General features: G+C 35.1%; 2 protein-coding genes across 2 annotated transcripts; both read right to left on the reverse strand.

Annotated features, from left to right (window-relative positions):
* Nucleotides 1–953: 953 nt before the first annotated feature.
* On the reverse strand, nt 954–4,011 carry LOC109094001 (cilia- and flagella-associated protein 251-like). Its single transcript, XM_019107673.2, has 2 exons — nt 3,944–4,011; nt 954–2,331 (listed from the first exon to the last, which is right to left on the reverse strand). The coding sequence occupies exon 2, from the start codon at nt 2,324–2,326 to the stop codon at nt 1,715–1,717; it is 612 nt and encodes a 203-aa protein (XP_018963218.1). The 5' UTR covers nt 2,327–2,331; nt 3,944–4,011; the 3' UTR covers nt 954–1,714.
* A 2,933-nt stretch (nt 4,012–6,944) lies between these two features.
* On the reverse strand, nt 6,945–16,915 carry LOC109093674 (coronin-1B-like). The gene is made up of 11 exons (XM_042759619.1): nt 16,450–16,915; nt 14,755–14,960; nt 14,511–14,633; nt 14,077–14,206; nt 13,484–13,665; nt 12,501–12,620; nt 12,048–12,152; nt 11,577–11,722; nt 10,338–10,395; nt 8,548–8,856; nt 6,945–7,249 (listed from the first exon to the last, which is right to left on the reverse strand). Exons 2-11 carry the CDS (start codon nt 14,956–14,958, stop codon nt 7,127–7,129), a joined length of 1,500 nt encoding a protein of 499 aa, XP_042615553.1. The 5' UTR covers nt 14,959–14,960; nt 16,450–16,915; the 3' UTR covers nt 6,945–7,126.
* Nucleotides 16,916–16,928: the final 13 nt, after the last annotated feature.

A 16,928-nucleotide genomic window follows, 5' to 3' on the forward strand; every position in this document is an offset into this window, starting at 1 on the left:
TTAATTATGCAGATCTTTAAGGCTTAATATAATTTAAACGGATGAGTTATAAAAAAAAATCACCCCCCTCACAGTTGTCATGAAGGGCAAAATTACCTATATAGACCAAAATCGCTTTTTGTACCAGGCTGTAAACATCTTTTTTTCTGCTGTAATGTTGGGCATTTTAACATGGGGAGTCTATGGGACTGACTACCTTTTGGAGCCAGCCACTAGTGGCCAGTCGATGAATTGCAGTTTTAGTCACTTCCGCGTTGGCTTCATGAGAGAGACCGGAAGGTTGCCACTTGGTCTTAATGCATAATAGCCTGAATCATGCAGTGAACGAACACAAAGGCGCACTCGCACTAAGTTAGTGTAACCAGACTTCATCACGTTGCTTATGCGTGCAATATGTTTTTGCAATATACTCAATAATGCCATGTCTCACGAGTTCAATATTAGCACTAAACCTGCGCAGATTTGGCTTGCATGAACTTCCCCAAGGAAATTAATGAGTGAACATAACTGACGAATAACCCGCCAAATTGGCTAGTGATTTGGCAGCGTTACCCGCCACAGCTGATTTTTACCCGCATTTGGCGGGTTGGCGGGTGTTAATTTCAAACCCGGTCTGTATTTATTTATGACTTTAAAAACCTTTTTAAAAAATCAGTGTCTTAGTTAGCAAATATGCATCATCATCATCATAATCTTGACTGCCATGAAACCCTGTTGATGACCAATCATGATAAGAGATGTGGTTGGTTTTCAGCCTCCAAGTGGTTGGCGGTTCCATGCCCTAAATGGCAAATGTTACGTCCATGTCACATTTGTGACCTTGGCTTAGTTTTCTTTTAACAAAATATTATTTCTCATGATTTGATATGCTCTACACATGTCCTTGATGGGTTTTGTGAGATTGACCCATCAGTGAGGTCATATGAAGACACTAGACAATTTTGACAGCCACATTGACATGAAAATATTTTTTAATAAAAATATTTACACCTCTTAAAAATGTTAACAAGTTTCAAAATGTATTTTCACACAGTCAGCATTTGCAGAAAAAAAACCCAACAGAAAGTGCATAAACTAACAACTTACGGAAACTGGTGTGGAACCGTTTTACTGACTTTTAAAGTTAACCCTATAAACCCTACTGTTTCATATTTTATACACAAATTTCTAAGGCCTCAGAAGTATCAACATTAGAATTTTTTTTTCCTGAAAAACAATGTTGTGTACAATCCACTACAGGCCTTCTGTTGTCCAACTGAGAGTTTATCATTTTTTAGCAAGTATAAATGTCCTTTAGAATAACTGTATAAAAACATCTGTTTTTCCCCCAAAATAGAAAACTACAGAGCTTGGAGCATAAAACTAAGCATTTAAATACTATCTTACTATGACATATTATTGGAAGATTTAGAGTGAAAACAGATATTTACATACATTTTATGTAAATATTCTGACATATTCTTATGAACATATCATTGATTTACATTACAAGCTATACTTTTTTCCATATAAATATCAGCCAAAACACATATGAAAACCTTTTTAACATTTGTTTTAATGGGATGTCAATAAACTGTTAGTTAAAAAATAAAAAAATAAAAATTACAGGGTTAAACTGACTCATAGTTATAAAAAAAAATGTTTCGTGCCACCCACTGGGCCAAGCCACCTTATTTCCCACCTATTAAATTCAAAGGCAATGTCTCTGAGCTTTTCATAAAGCAGTCAAGTCATTTCCATCATTTCCATCTTTGTTTTCCTTAGACCAACTTGCACTACCAGTAAACGGTGTCAGATCTATCAATTCCCCTTTCTCTTCATTCTTCACTTCTTGACTTTTATCCTCTTCTCCCGCTGCTGCCTCCTCCTTCTCCTCCTTTTCTTTCTCACCTTTATCCTTCTCTTCTTTCGTTATCTGCATCTTTGCCCTCTCCCTCAGGTCAACGCTGGAATAGTCATCTGAAGAATCATCCCCGTCATCATTTTCCTGTTGTTCTCCCTCCTCCGTGTAACTGTCATTCTGTTTGTCATGACCTTCACCCTCCTTGTCCTCTTCATCATTACCTCCTATGTTCTCCTCGTCGTCACGCTGTCGAGGCCAAATGTGGACACCAAGTCTGTTCTCCACAACCCCGACTCCTTGTCTCAATCGATCCCGTAGGCCGCCAGGGGCGAAGACAATGCGCTGGACGGTGTACTGTCCATTTGTGTCTGCATTAAGTTTTTTATAAAAGTACAGCAGAGCCAGAACAAGTATGATCCATATGAAGAGGAGGACAATGACAATTGGGGTGTTGTCTGTATCCTTATTCATGTCTTCCTTCATGATGACTACAGAGAGTGCAAAGAGAAACACACAGGGACTTAATGCATTAACTGAATTAAAATTCCAAATTACGTATACATTTAATTAAATGATACGTAAAAAAAAACATCCAAATAATAAATTTATTCAAATAATACTTGAATTTGATTACAATATACAAGTAAAAACAAAATTTCTGGACGGAGTACACTGTAAAAAAATATTTTTTTTATGAACTTGTAAATAAAGATTATTGCAATAATTATTGCAAAAAAAAAAAAAAATACAATTTCAGTCTTTCTACTTCAAAATTTCAAGTTCAATGTTACTTGCATTTCTTTGTAATTATTTCTGAAATTTACTAGCAATTTTTGAGTGAAAATACTTCTACACCAATTTGTTTCAGTGTACAGGAATACACAGCAATACACAATGTCTTCATCAGTGTTCTTTTAGTATCAAGATATTAATTAATTTTTTAGTTTAGTTCTTTTTTTTCAAATATGTCTATATAGTTTTTATTCATTTTTATTTCAGTTTTAGTTTTAATTATTTTAGTACATCACTAAATGAAGACGAGAAATGTGAAATATGTTTATTTTATTTTATTTTGATTAACATTTTTTTTTAATGTTTTTAGTTTTGTATTATAATAACCCTGGTATCTGAGCTTTAGCTGAACTCTGAAAAAAAGATACAAAACTGCAGTAAGGTGGTACCCATTTAAAAGGTACTAAAATGTATACTATACTACATACTTTTAAAGTACTAAAATGTACCCTTAAGGCCTCGTACAATTTAGGGGTAAATCAAGTACAAAGATGTACCTTTCAGCTTTTGTAGGCTACCGCCTCAGTGACAGCTTTGTACATTTTTTTTTTTCTGAGAGTGTAGGTATTCAGAAACTTGCAACATGTTTCATAGACTGTAATAAACTGTGGCTTCGTTGCCCACACAAACAGCAGCTCCCACCATACACCGCTTAATAAAGCCTCTGAAGTGCAGTAGCACGGAAGTAAGCATGTTTGCATTACTTTTGAAAAATTGGCAGGAAATCACTTTGGCTTTTCACATTGTCATTGCTGTCCAAAAGAAAATCTTAATGCACCCCTCTGTCATAACCTTATACAACCTAACACTGCCTGTGTCTAAATAAATTAGTTTCAAACCACTTAATAGCACTTAACAGCAATTCACAAGTTTTGCTAATGCAGCTGTGCATGTGCTCAAATACAGCCCCAATGGATCACAGCAATTTTCTTGCACGGGCAAATTTGTCTGACTGCCAAAGTCATGTGCCAAATTGGATCAAATGACAAATATTCAAAGAAGGGAAAATGAACCGATTAATTGTTGTGTTTGAAAAAACCTGCATTACATGTTTCCAAACACCCATGCATAATAAGATTCTAAAATACTGCTTATTTACAATAGAGGTCGCAAGTTAAAATAGAACATTACTATTAAACCATAGACGCTCAGAGATTGTAATTTATGAGCATGTCTGTATACAGATTTTAAAAATACATTTTAGGATAAAGCGCTGCTCATAAATATTGTCCATAAAATAATACGCAGCACATGCCGATAAAAATCAAAAATACAAAACACATTAAAAATCTAGTAAAAGTAACTCACCTTTATTCAGCTGCCCTTAAACCCATAGCCCACGAGAGCATAAAAAAGAACATTCAAATCAGTCATGATCATATAGGGAGGAAAGAGGGGCGGGGAGAGAGAGAGAGAGAGAGAGAGAGAGGGGGGGGCCACAGACAATTCAGGTCATGAAGACAACTTTGATTTGATTTAGATGTAAATTATAAATACTTAATATTTATTTAATATTATGTCATAGCTTTTTTATTTATTTAATGGATATTCAAATTTAAAGCAGTTTAGTGGGTAATGTTGAGGTAAATGTAATAAAGAAATATGGGTAGCACTTTATTTTACAGTCCTGTTCCTCATGTACATACTATGTACTTATTACAGTAATTACAATAACTATGTAATAACTAGATACTAACCCTGAACCTACCCCTAAACCTAACCCTAACCCATGTAGTTACCTTGTATTACCAGAATATTCTTAGATAAATACACTGTAAGTACACTATAAGTACATGTAAGTACACGTACTGTAAAATAAAGTGCAACCGAAATATGCATAAGAATTCAAAAAATATTAAATTTGGCTTGAATTTTAGAATGATCATCTGATCTTGGAATTGACTAAATATGCCCATTTTATAGTTGAACCAATATTTCAAAAGAAGGCATATGCAAAATGTCTTATATACAGAGTCCACACAGGAAGAGTTGAGTGGAACATAGTTTCCTTTAGCTAGAGATTGTGTGATGAAGCGCAAGACCACATCCTGTTGTAAATGTTGAGTTTAAAGATGCTATGAACAATGAAAACAAGAATTCCTCACTGCTTGTGCAGTGTAGAGAAGCAGTGCACAATGTAACAAAAGCCTTGATAAAGAGGATATGTGTTTGTTACACAACGCCACAAAAGTTGTAATTATATCATGACATATTCATGTTTTTTTAAATACCATTTGAACGTTTTCGACTCAAGTTACAAGTTATATGTGAGAACGGCCACAGAGTCGAGATGCATGCAAAATGTGGTTCAAGAAAAAAAAATCTCAATCTCATAGCTTGTCAAGTATTCCTTAAAGGGGTCATCGGATGCCCATTTTCCACAAGTTGATATGATTCTTTAGGGTCTTAATGAAAAGTCTGTAACACAGTTTGGTTAAAATTTCTCAATGATAGTGTAAAACAACACCCTTTTCACCTTGTCAAAAACGAGATATATCCAGCTGCAGCAGTTTTGGCAGGTACTGGTCTACTCTGCAGCAGTACCTACCCGAACCAGTCTAAATAGTCAGAATATGAACATTTATTATAGGTGTACATTTGGAAAATGGATTCATGGTGTACTCGCTTATTATATACATTTTGTAAATTTTTAAAACAAAAAAGTTACGGACTGCAGCTTTAAATCAGTTTTTAACATCACTGCACATGCCATTTTAGTTTTAGAAATTTAGATTAGCCTTGATTAACCTTAACTACTACTTAGTTTCCAGATTAGCCAGGAAATGTGCACACTTACAGTAGAAATAGCTGTCTAGCACTAAACTAGTACCCCTACATGTCTAAAATTAGCACTAAACATTTTGTTTTCACCTCGACCACAGGCCTGATGCTTGTAACGTGATGAATAATAAAACCAAAAGATAAACAGTAGAAATGGGTGAATGTCATTTATTAAAAAGAACAGATTAAGTCAGCACTTAAGTTTTAGGTAAATGGATACTTAGATAATTTATAACATATAAAACTGATAAAGCTAGACTTAAAATCATTCACAGAGGAGGATGAGTCGACCCTCGGTTTGAGTCATCCCTGATTGTAGTGCCCTTGATTAAGACTAAAAATAAAACAAATACAAAAACAACAGTATCTAAGCAACATCAACATCACATCATTCTACTATCATTTTTTTTTTTGATTTAATCAAACAGGAATGAAGTACAATTATTCATCGAGGTACAGGATGAATCTCAACAAACCTGTCAAGAACATGTCCAGGCCACCCTAAATCAAATGAAAAACTATTAAAATGTTATATGTTATGTAATAATAATTCTATTTTGAAAAAAGAAAATTAAGAGTAATTAGTTTTTATGACATTTCTATGGCAATTAAGCACATTTTGCATTACCATAATGTTAAACTATTCTTATTTATATATCAAAGTGGTATTTGTTGTACCTTAAATTTGTAGAAAAAAAAACTTTTTTTACTGCAGTATGGTAAAAATGATTATTGTCTTGTAGTAATGGGAATATAATAATAAAAAAACTAATTCTGGAAAAGCATGAATTAACAAAAGATCTGAAGTAAAATTTTGACTGCAATATACAGAATTCATTTAAAACATGTCAAAACGTCCAAATACATATATATAAAAAAATATATATATATATATATATATATATATATATATATATATATATATATATATATATATATATATATATATATATATATATATATATATGTGTGTGTTTTGATTTTGGTGTGAAGTGGACATCTTTTCATCCTATAAGCTCTGCACGTGTATTTTCATTGATGAAACTTGCTCTAATTTTTTTCGTTACATTGATAGCACACAAATTCCTTCAACACCAAGTACAGTTTCTATCACATGCTACTCACATATCCACATATTAAACTCTAAAAACATCCAAAAACCAATGCTACATGTGTTAACACATACAAATGGAAGAGAGGAGCTGTTGAGGGCAGCTTAACCCAAGAACAGTGCTGGTCAATATACGTATGTTGATAAACACCACTGAAATTTAGTGAAAAAGGAATCAATTCAGCATGTTCGATTTTTACATTTCCTGAAGGTTACAAGATTCAAACTACTTTCATTAAGTAGAAGCGTTTATAAATGCCTTAATTATATGCAGGCTACAAAAGATTATCAAGTCTGTTTTTCATATAAAATTTGCATGTTTACGCAAATTAGTGACCCAACCAAATTGAGACTTCAAAGTCTGTAGTTAGCAGTAGTAAGTACCTGATGTAACAGCCCTATTAAAAGCACAAAATGAGCAGCATTTAGGATATTGAATTTCAGTGCATTAAAAACCAAAGTGTACCGATAAAGCTCAAAGCTCAATTACTTCTTAGTATCTCTATGCCACAGTAATGGAACTACTTTTCCCATAACCCTTCAGTGAAGCTTTCTGATTCTGGGTAAGGCTGTGTGTTGTGATATGTTTGTAGTTTCCTTCACACTTCTCCATCCTCAATACGGGCGAGCTGCCTTTCCAGGACGTCGATCCTGTGACCCTGAGCCAGAGCCAGTGCACGCAACGCCCGAATCTCTGTCAGGATATCAGAAAGTTGGTCCTCCTATGCAAGAAAGAAAACATTTGGGCTTTAATATTAGGCATAAAAATTAACATTTAGGCTTAATAACATAAAAAGGCAAGAGACGATTAAATTGCTCAAAAGTATGGAAGCCCGTTTCCACCACAAAAAAAATAAAAAATATATATTTTCACCCTTATATCTCACAAGTCTTAATTTTTCTGAACTCAGAATAACAAGGTAGAAACTCACAATTCTGAGATGTTAACTTGCAATTATAGCTTGCAATTGTGAAATATAAAGTTGCAATTCTGATAAGAAAATGTATAATTGTGAGATGAAAAAAAAAATATCACAATTACTTTTTTTTTTTTTTTTTTTACATTCCATGGCGAGAAAAAAACAAAAAACGAATTGTGAGATATAAACTAAAAATTGTAAGATGTAAACTCTGAATTCTGTCTTTTTTTTCCCTCCGAACCACGAGTTTATATCTTACAATGCTGTTTTTATATATTTTATTTTAAATAAAAGTCCAAATTGCGAGGTAGTCACAGTTACTTTTTTTATTATTTCATGGCGGAAATGGCCTTCCATACAAAAGTGACAGTAAAGACGGCTTTTTATTAACCTTTCATTGGAGAATAAGAATTTAAAATGGGGGGGAAATGTCATTATGAAACAAATGTTTTTTCTCTAATACACATTGGACACAATTAACAAGTTCAGAGACAATTCCTTCTTCTAGAATCTCTCCAGACCCTTCAGATTCCCAGCTCCATGATGGCGCTTCTCCTCTTCTGTTCATCACACTCATTTTCTACAGGGTTCAGGTCAGAGGACTGGAATGGTCATAGCAGAAGCTTGGTTTTGAGCTCAATGACCCATTTGTGTGTTGTTTTTAAGGTTTGTTTTTAGATTTTTGTCCAGTTGGAAGATCCAAACATGGCCCATTATATGTTTTCCCTCCTATTTATATTTCTGTGAAACAGAAAGCCATGGCTGGATAATTACAAGTTCATAATCACCCTGTTGTGCTCAAAATTGTGAATATGAATGGGAATATATTTCAGATATATTTTAGTCATAAGAATTTCTAGGGGTACCAGTAATTGTGTCCAACGTGTATTTTAGAAAAAAACATTCATTTCATAAAGAATTTTAAATTCTTATTCTAAAATGAAAGGTTAGATTTTTGTGATGTTTTAAAAAAAAAAGATCAAAAGGATTAACAATGCAGATTTATTTTCACAGCCTTCTTTGATCATATTTACCAAGCGTGCCAACAATTCTGACCACGTGTGTATATATATATTATAAAATGTCAACTTGTCTTTCACCTCTTTCTTTACTCTCTCTATCCCTCCATCTACATCCCCTCTTCCTTGTCCGTAGCCCAACCCCTCACTCTCCATCTCAACTGCCACAGGGTTTGGTGGCGCAGTAGTGCTGGTGGGGCTAGTGTTGGTCTGAGAGAGCAGTTTGGGTCGACCCCGAAGCGTGCTACATTTGGATGGAGGGGCCGTGTAGCCCCCGCTGAGGGAAACAAGGATTGGAGGAGCGTCCTGTCCTGCTATCCAATCTTCTGCCAGTAGAGCGGGTTCTAATCCTGCCGTATCCGGGTACAGATCCCCTTGAAACAGGTCAGACTGATTGTGGGTGGAAAAAAAAAAGATCCATTTAGACAGAGGATGCAGTTGGATAAATACACCTTGGCCAGTTTAGATGGCATATTGAATTTAACATGGATGAAAACGAGGCTATGAGGGACAGAACGGCACACACTGTATAAAAGTCCTAGATCATGCCATTTTCTCAAAACTCAAACCTTTAAAAACTGTTTTACAGAGTTTTTGTCTGCTTAAAGCTTTTTTTTTTCCTAAAGATGTCTCATCAGCTGAACAATTGCTATGTTGTTAAACAACAATACAATACATTGAATGCACTGTACTTCTGTGCCTCGCAGCCTCGATTTCATTCCTGTCAAAACTTAAATATGATGCTACCCTGACTGAGGTCTATATGCCTACGAGTACTTTGCAAAGAGGCAGTTGAAAAGATTTTCTTACTTCCTTTTTATTTTTCTTTCTGTTTTGTCTTTCAGTTCACCCAAAAATGGAAAATCTGTCATCATTTTCGCATCCTCATGTAATTCCAAAGCTGTATGACTTTTTTTCTTATGAGTAAATGATGACAGAATTTAAATTTTTGAATGAATTATCCCTTTAAAGAGTGTGAAGTGAGGGAAGTATGACGTTTGTTTATTTTTACAAACAGAGCAAATTCATTTTCTGTGGCAATGAATTTGTGACAGCATCTGTACATTTCCGTGATGAGTGACAAAAATAAATACTACACATTTTTTACACTTTTTTTTCTGTGTGTGTGTAGTTATTGTCAAGGTTCAACTTTCAGTCATTTTCAAAAGAGATTTCTACTCTAGTATCAGGATCAGGATAACTTAATAATTGAAGTAATGGAGTATCTGATGGGGAAAATGGTATAACTTTAATATTTTTCAAATATCAGCCAGCATATTTGGGTCTGTCTAGTGTTTTGTTTTGAAACAAATGATGTCATTCCTCAATATGTCAACATGAGTCAATACCAGCATTCCATCACCATCTGAACATATTTTTGGAACAAACTTGAGGCCTTACAACAAGGGGAGACCCAAGCAAGAGAGCATTTACAGTATGGTATTTTTCAATGAACTTTCTGTCTCAGCCTAATCTTTCAAAGCATTTTAAACAGAAATTCAACACTTCTATCAAAAACAAATGAATAAAAACAAAAAACAAAAAATGTTATAACCTGTAAATTAATGAAAACATAATGTGATGCACATACTGAGCATGATTTTTTATAAAATGTGCAAGGTTCTGATAATACATAAAGCCACAATACCAATTCTGATGACGCACACAATACCCCCCCCCCCCACACACACACATACTTTGTATCTTTATATTTATGTATATATTTCAGTGCTTAGTGGTGTGCCGTGGGTTTTTTACTTATCAAAACTGTGCCGCGGCAGAAAAAAAGGTGGGAAACACTGATGTAGATGACGTAATAGAAACTATTAGTAGTCAGACGTTACTTAGTAACTTAGTAAGAATGAACTTACCTTCCGGGGCACAGTCATAGATATGGGCTCAACCTTCCTCTCGTGCAGTTTGTAGAACCTGATGGAATAAAATGAAGAATAACGGAGATAAATGCATGCACCTGAGAGAAACCATTTAAGAATCAGTGCAGATGTGATCTAATCAGGACTTCTTGCTCAACAATAATAATGAAAGAGGAAGATTTTTAGTGAATAACACTTACTTCAGTTTGTTTCTCACACAAAGCTACTGTACAGCTTCAAGACATTTGGAATTATATTGCATGAGTCGTATAAACTACTTTTATGGTTCTTTTTGAAGCTTGAAAGCATATTGTAAATATATGCCTATGTTGTATGGAAGAGAATATCTGCATAAGCTATACACTACTGTTCACAAGTCTAGAGTCTGTAAGATTTTTTCTTTTTTAGGAAAGAAATTTATACTTTTATTCAGCAAGCATGCATTCATTTAGTCAAAAAGTGACAGTAAAGACATCTAAAATGTTATTTCTATTTTTATTTAAAATAGATGCTGTTTGAACTTTATAGTAATAATAAAATTATATTATATTATGAATAATAAAGTATTCTTAAGCACCAAATCAGCAAATATTAGAATGATTTTTGAAGGATCATGTGACACTAAAGACTGGAGTAATGGTTGCTGAAAATTATTTATAATTTAAAGTTTAATATATTTAAAAATAGAAAACCGTTACTTGAAATTGTAATAATATGTTAGAGAAGTAATGGTTTGCAGTATCGTTGATTAATAAAAATGCAGTCTTGGTGAGCCTTTTTTTAAAAAACATAAAAAAAACGTATAAAAAACAAAACAAAAAAAAAACCACAACTATTAAAATAGTCATCTACTGTATGTATGTTGCAAAGTTAATATTCTTCAATTTTTTTATTTTTTTATTTTTTGGTGTGTTCCATGGAAGAAAGAATGGAGTCACATGCGGATGAGAAAATATTTTCATTTTCCTTTTTTGTGAAATATTCTTTCACTTCCCATTTGCTCCGTTTTATATTTCTTAGTCAAGCACTCCGGCCAAATAACCTGTCAAACAGAACAAACAACTTTTGCACTAAGCAAAAGACTGAAGATGGAGTTGCCACTCACATGTTTTCAGGGCATTCATTAAGGCAAATGAAATGCAATCGAATCCACACCCAAATGGGACTGAATGGTAAATCAAGCAATGGCAAATATGAATACACTGTCTTAAAGTAACACAGTAGTTCAGTTCACACCTTGCTATTTCACACTTGTTGACATCTACTCCTCGTTTGCTTAGGAAACCAGCACCTCTCTGTGGCTCCTTACTGCTGTACAGACTCAGGAAATGAACATACGGTGACTCATCTGTCACCTCATAGTAACGAATAGTACAATCCCCCTGTGAGAGAGAGAGACAGCTGTGTTAGAGCTCATTGACAACACTGGATTTAATCAATTACTGGTTATACTTTTACTACACATGCCTATGAGAATCAAGTACCATGGTATGTATCAAAGTACCACGGTATTTACATCTGATACACTTCATTCTCACATATTCAACATCTCATACAAAACTTCAAAATTTGGGGTAAGACTTGTTTTTTGTTTATGTTTTTAAACGTCTGTAGTGATAAGAGATACATACAAAATGTGCAGAGGGGTGGTACACGAGGACTGGTATTGAGAACCACTGTGATAGGGTAAAGCTGGGTAATCCTTACCTTGCCGCACAAGTAAACCATGTTGGTGTCTGGGTCATAGAATGGAAGCAGAACTCCGTTACTGGTGTCCATTTCCTGAGTAACCACTGGCTCAGAAAGATCTCTCTGAAATACAAAGACAGACAGAGATAGTCACATACTGTATAGACTAGGTTATCAAAACATATAGTACTATTTCATGCTCAATCCTGAACCAGACAGGCAACTTCTCGGGGCACGCAAAATCGCTCGCCCGATGTCCCAAGGCTATAGTGTTTTCCCGATGGGCTATTTTGAATATAGGGATCCCGCGGGTACTTAAAAACTCTTCAATTACCCTATGTTTCAAAAGTTTGGGGTTGGTTAATAGAAAGATCAATCAAGTTTCTATTAACAGATTAATGCTTCACCTAATTCTTGCTGACCAAAAAATAAATAAATATATAATAATTTTCCTCTACAAAATGTTCTTACCGTGTCCCAGAGGGCTAGCTGTCTCTCGCTCATGCGACTGAAGCCAGTTGTCAGGATTTTCCCGTCAGCCAGAAACACAGCCCTCATCGGCCTGGTGCCCTCATGAGCCTTCTCCCGCACCTAAATGTGAGACGATATCAAACGACAACAACAACAACAAAAAAAACACATATTAGTGCAAAAACACTGACCTTTACAGATTCCTGCAAAGCCTAAACTAACTGGAAACTTTTTACATTTAGAGGCAGCCACAAATTATTATTAATATTTTTTAATTGATTTAAAGTATTAATTCACTAATATTGTATTAAAGTCTGTCATATCTCAAACAGAACTGCAGTGACATGTGGCAGACCAGTGGTTATGTAACGCTAATCTCCTGATGAATATAAATGCTTTCAATTGATTAAAACAATTAATTATTTAGATCGCATTCTATTTTGTTTGATTTCCCCTCAGCTGAACCATCACACATGCTAAAAGCTCACCGTGGACAAGTCCCACCTAAAACAAAACAGCTGCTCCAAAACAGGTCCTCAGGTGCACTTAATGTCCATGTTTACATTATACACCTGTATCATCTTGGCCTAAAGAATATTCAAACTACCACACTAAAATCTGCTGTACCTAGAATGATTACTCAAAGATCATGTGACACATGAGTAATGATGCTGGAAATTCAGCTTTGCATCACAGGAATAAATTACAATTTCAAAAAATATATAAAAATAGAAAACAGTTATTTTAAATAGAAATAATATTTCATAAAATTACAGGTTTTACTGCATTTTTTCTTTTTAATAAATCAAATAAATACAGCCTTGGTTAGCATGAGAGACCTTTTTTCTGAAAACCTTTTTTGAAAATCTGACCCATAACCAAACTTGTGAATGGAACTGTATCTGTCTGTGTATTTCTTCACAAAGCCCCGGTTGGGAAACCCTGATGCAGAAACTTAAGGATTCAGAAACGAACCGGCTGACCTTAAGAACTGTTCCACGTCGGGGATCAATGACTCGTAAGGCTTTGTCTTTGCAGGTGGTGCACAGGACGCTGCCCTCACGGTTCCAGCTCACGCTGTATATCAGGTCTGGATGGGCATCATTCAGCTGGTACACCATCTCCCCGGTGCCCACATCCCACACACACAGGACATTATCACATCCTAGAACATGGGCAAGCAAGATCAAAGATGGCCAAAAGGTCAGCAAAAAAAAAACATCTTGCCAGTTTGAGACAATTATCAAATCCAAAGCCACCTCCCTTTGTCTGGTCGTGCACAAGCCTTTAAATCAATCTGTGCATAAAGCGGTTCAGTTTTAGATCAGAGATTTATTCATGCTATTATTTACATGTAGGTGTGTAGACATCTGAGATGAGCTTATTTATTTTTAATCGACTGACAGCTCTATTGTCTTTTCATTACTTTGAAGGTGCACAAAGCCATCAAACAAGACCAACATCCGAACTTAACATTTACCGATTTAAGACACCAGAATTAGAGCACACGCCAAAAATAGAGCGTGTCAGAACAGACTTTATCCAAGCAAAGTATAAACACAAAGGAAGCGCTTACCTGCAGTCAGCAGGATATTGAGAGCAGAGGGGTGCCAGGCCAGGATGCCCACTCTTTTACTGTGGCCCTCAAGAGTCACAACAGCTTCAGACATGGGAGATGTAAGACCTCCATCAGGAATCTGCCAAATCTGTTATGAAAAAATACGGCACATGTCTTTTTAGATAAACAGTGTCAGGGGATCCTTCAGAAATCATTCTAATATGCTGATTTGGTGCTCAAGAAGCATTTCTTATTATTATCAATCTTGAAAACAGTTGGGCTGCTTCATATTTTTGTGGAAATTGTGATACTTAACCAACTGCTAAAAAACTCACATTCAACAAAACCAACATTATGTACCATGTGAAGCCACAATGATGCTATATTCATGCAATAAATAGTTATAAGACAGTGACTGACATGTAGGTTTTGTTAAAGGGAATGAAACAAACCTTGACAGTGCAGTCCTCTGAGGCACTCGCTATAACATTGTCATCATGTGGGCACCACTGCACATCCAGCACCGGAGCGGTGTGACCGCACACGGTCGGGGTGTTCTGGTCCACTCGACCGCTCTAGTGGTAAGAGACACAGAAACTATGTGAGCAGAACCAGTTTGATTATGCAAATGATGTAAAATACCAACTTTGAATCCTTAGGGCATTTTTAAGGCATTGTCATTGAATGCATGCCAACCTTGGCGAGCGGTAGCACAAGAAAGGTTCCGCCTCCTCCGGCCTCAATGACAACAGCAATGAACGTCGGATTGGCAGCACACAGGGGACCGTCCCATGTCACGCGTGATACTCTGACATCATCAAGGCAATGCTCAGCCTTCCAAGCCTGGGCAAACACATGCCTGAACTTACTCTGCCTGACAACACCCCTCCTGAAGGACATGGCTGCGGGAAGAATAGTGGTATATACATGTCATCAATAAATAAATAAATCATGGAATATCATTATATGAGTATAACATACAGAAAATAAATTGTGTTAAGAAATCATAAAATAACATAGAGTTGCATGGTGGTATGCAAGAAAAAAGACCAATCACAATTCAGTATGCAAATATTGCATTGACATCAATAGGTCCATGGGAAATTTTCAAACTTCAATCATAAATTTCTTAAATCACTCCCAGCAAGCTGAAATTAGGTAAAAACAGCCTTTATGTTATACTTGCATTTATTTTTAAATGTTCTGTGCAGTTATTAAAAATACGATAATTATTGTCTGACAAAAAATACAGTGCATTGAACACAAGTTGTCATTTTGTGACCCAGAAGTGGAGCATGTTGTCACAGCCTTAAAGGTTATTATATGCTTTTTAACAAGATTTTAATAGGAAAATATTAGTAACAGCAAAAAATGCAAAAGATACCGTACAAATGTACAAATATTTCTATTTCAAATAAATGCAGGTTTTTTTTTTTTTTTTTTTTTTTTTTTTTGAGCATATGAGACTTCTTTCAAAAACATGAAAAAAAATATTCCAATTAATTATATAAACACTGGTTTATTTTTGCCAATAATTTCAAAAATGCCTGCAATAATATGGTGCATCACATAAAATGTCAATTTATTGACCACTAGGCTATTAGGTCAGATAGGCTTAAGTATTGAGGTAAAGGTGAGAGCCCCCGCTTGTCCAGTGAAACTCTAGAAGTCTGCAGCTCTCACGTGTCTGTGACTGTGCAGGGATGAACATGACAACAGTTCAAACCATCAGCATTTAAGGTCTGATGTTCAGTTACATTCCATTACACATTTACATTTGAATGAAATCTACTGACTATATATTTGGACAACTCAACCCTCCCTTTTTACTTTAATGTGATAAAACTATAATCAATAAATCCATACCAAACAGTAAAACGAACCGTAAACATCCCATTACAAATAGCTTACAACTTTGTTAATCCTAAAGCTGTGACGTGTGAACTGTGGTCTAATTTGCTTTCTAGGAGCGAGTTTTCATAACATTTGCATCAGCTGCAAATCCTGCAATCTTCTTTATTCTTTTACATGGGTCAGTGACATTACACTATTTTCTCTGGATCTATTAAGTTATTCAAAAATACAATGAAAAAGCAATTCATACTGAAATGAAAACACATTTCTATGATGATTTTAAATTCTGAATTAAATATTCATGTTGTAATTTAAAAAAGTATCTCCTTTAAAAGCTGTATAAGTAATTTGTTTTTAATTAAAAGCTCTTGTTTTAAAATATTATTATTGGGGGAGGGGGTGTTGTTTGTTAAATAATTTAATTAATTCAAGGTCCGTGAGCGCATAAATGCGGAAGACAAAACACATTTTGTAAATGTAACAACAAAAATGACATGAATGACATATGAGCTGTTACATTCATTCAGTCCACTGTACCTCTACTTGAGGGTTTCCTTCTTTCCTTTCTTCCCTGTTCCTTTTCTTAGAAAAACCAGGTAAAATGAATAAAGCGATTCCGGTAAATATGATGTATAAAAATGCAGCGATCTTTAGAAACTAGACTAATCCTTGCAGTGTGTCGTTATCGCCGCGATATTATGCATGGTCAGGTGGAGCAAATGTGTCCAGGCAATTTTAGCAGGCATCGACAAATTAATCCATATTATCAGGGGAAAAATAATGCACAATTGTATTTTTCAAAAGATATACAAAGCTGTTGGACAAAAATGTACAGTTAAGGAAGTTAAAATAAATCAGGAAGAGCGTCGACAGCAGTGAAGGAGAAAAGATGACGGGTGGTAAATTCCTCAGCGAATGTGCCTAGAATTAAAAGCAGCGATGTGTGAAGCTCGCCATGGTGAGCTGTCAACAACACAATGGACGGCGAAACGCCTTTTGACGAAATAAAAGTCCCG

The sequence above is a fragment of the Cyprinus carpio genome, chromosome A7 (genome assembly GCF_018340385.1).
Source record: "Cyprinus carpio isolate SPL01 chromosome A7, ASM1834038v1, whole genome shotgun sequence".
Taxonomy (NCBI): Eukaryota; Metazoa; Chordata; class Actinopteri; order Cypriniformes; family Cyprinidae; genus Cyprinus; species Cyprinus carpio.

Excerpts from the sequence above, each read along its gene's own strand:
- LOC109094001 (XM_019107673.2), bottom strand. The coding sequence starts at position 2,326 with ATGAAGGAAGACATGAATAAGGATACAGACAACACCCCAATTGTCATT.
- LOC109093674 (XM_042759619.1), bottom strand. The coding sequence starts at position 14,958 with ATGTCCTTCAGGAGGGGTGTTGTCAGGCAGAGTAAGTTCAGGCATGTG. Across the intron at positions 14,634-14,754 it reads TTGTGCTACCGCTCGCCAAG|AGCGGTCGAGTGGACCAGAA; the intron begins GTTGGCATGCAT and ends TCTTACCACTAG. Across the intron at positions 12,621-13,483 it reads GACGTGGAACAGTTCTTAAG|GTGCGGGAGAAGGCTCATGA; the intron begins GTCAGCCGGTTC and ends TCTCACATTTAG.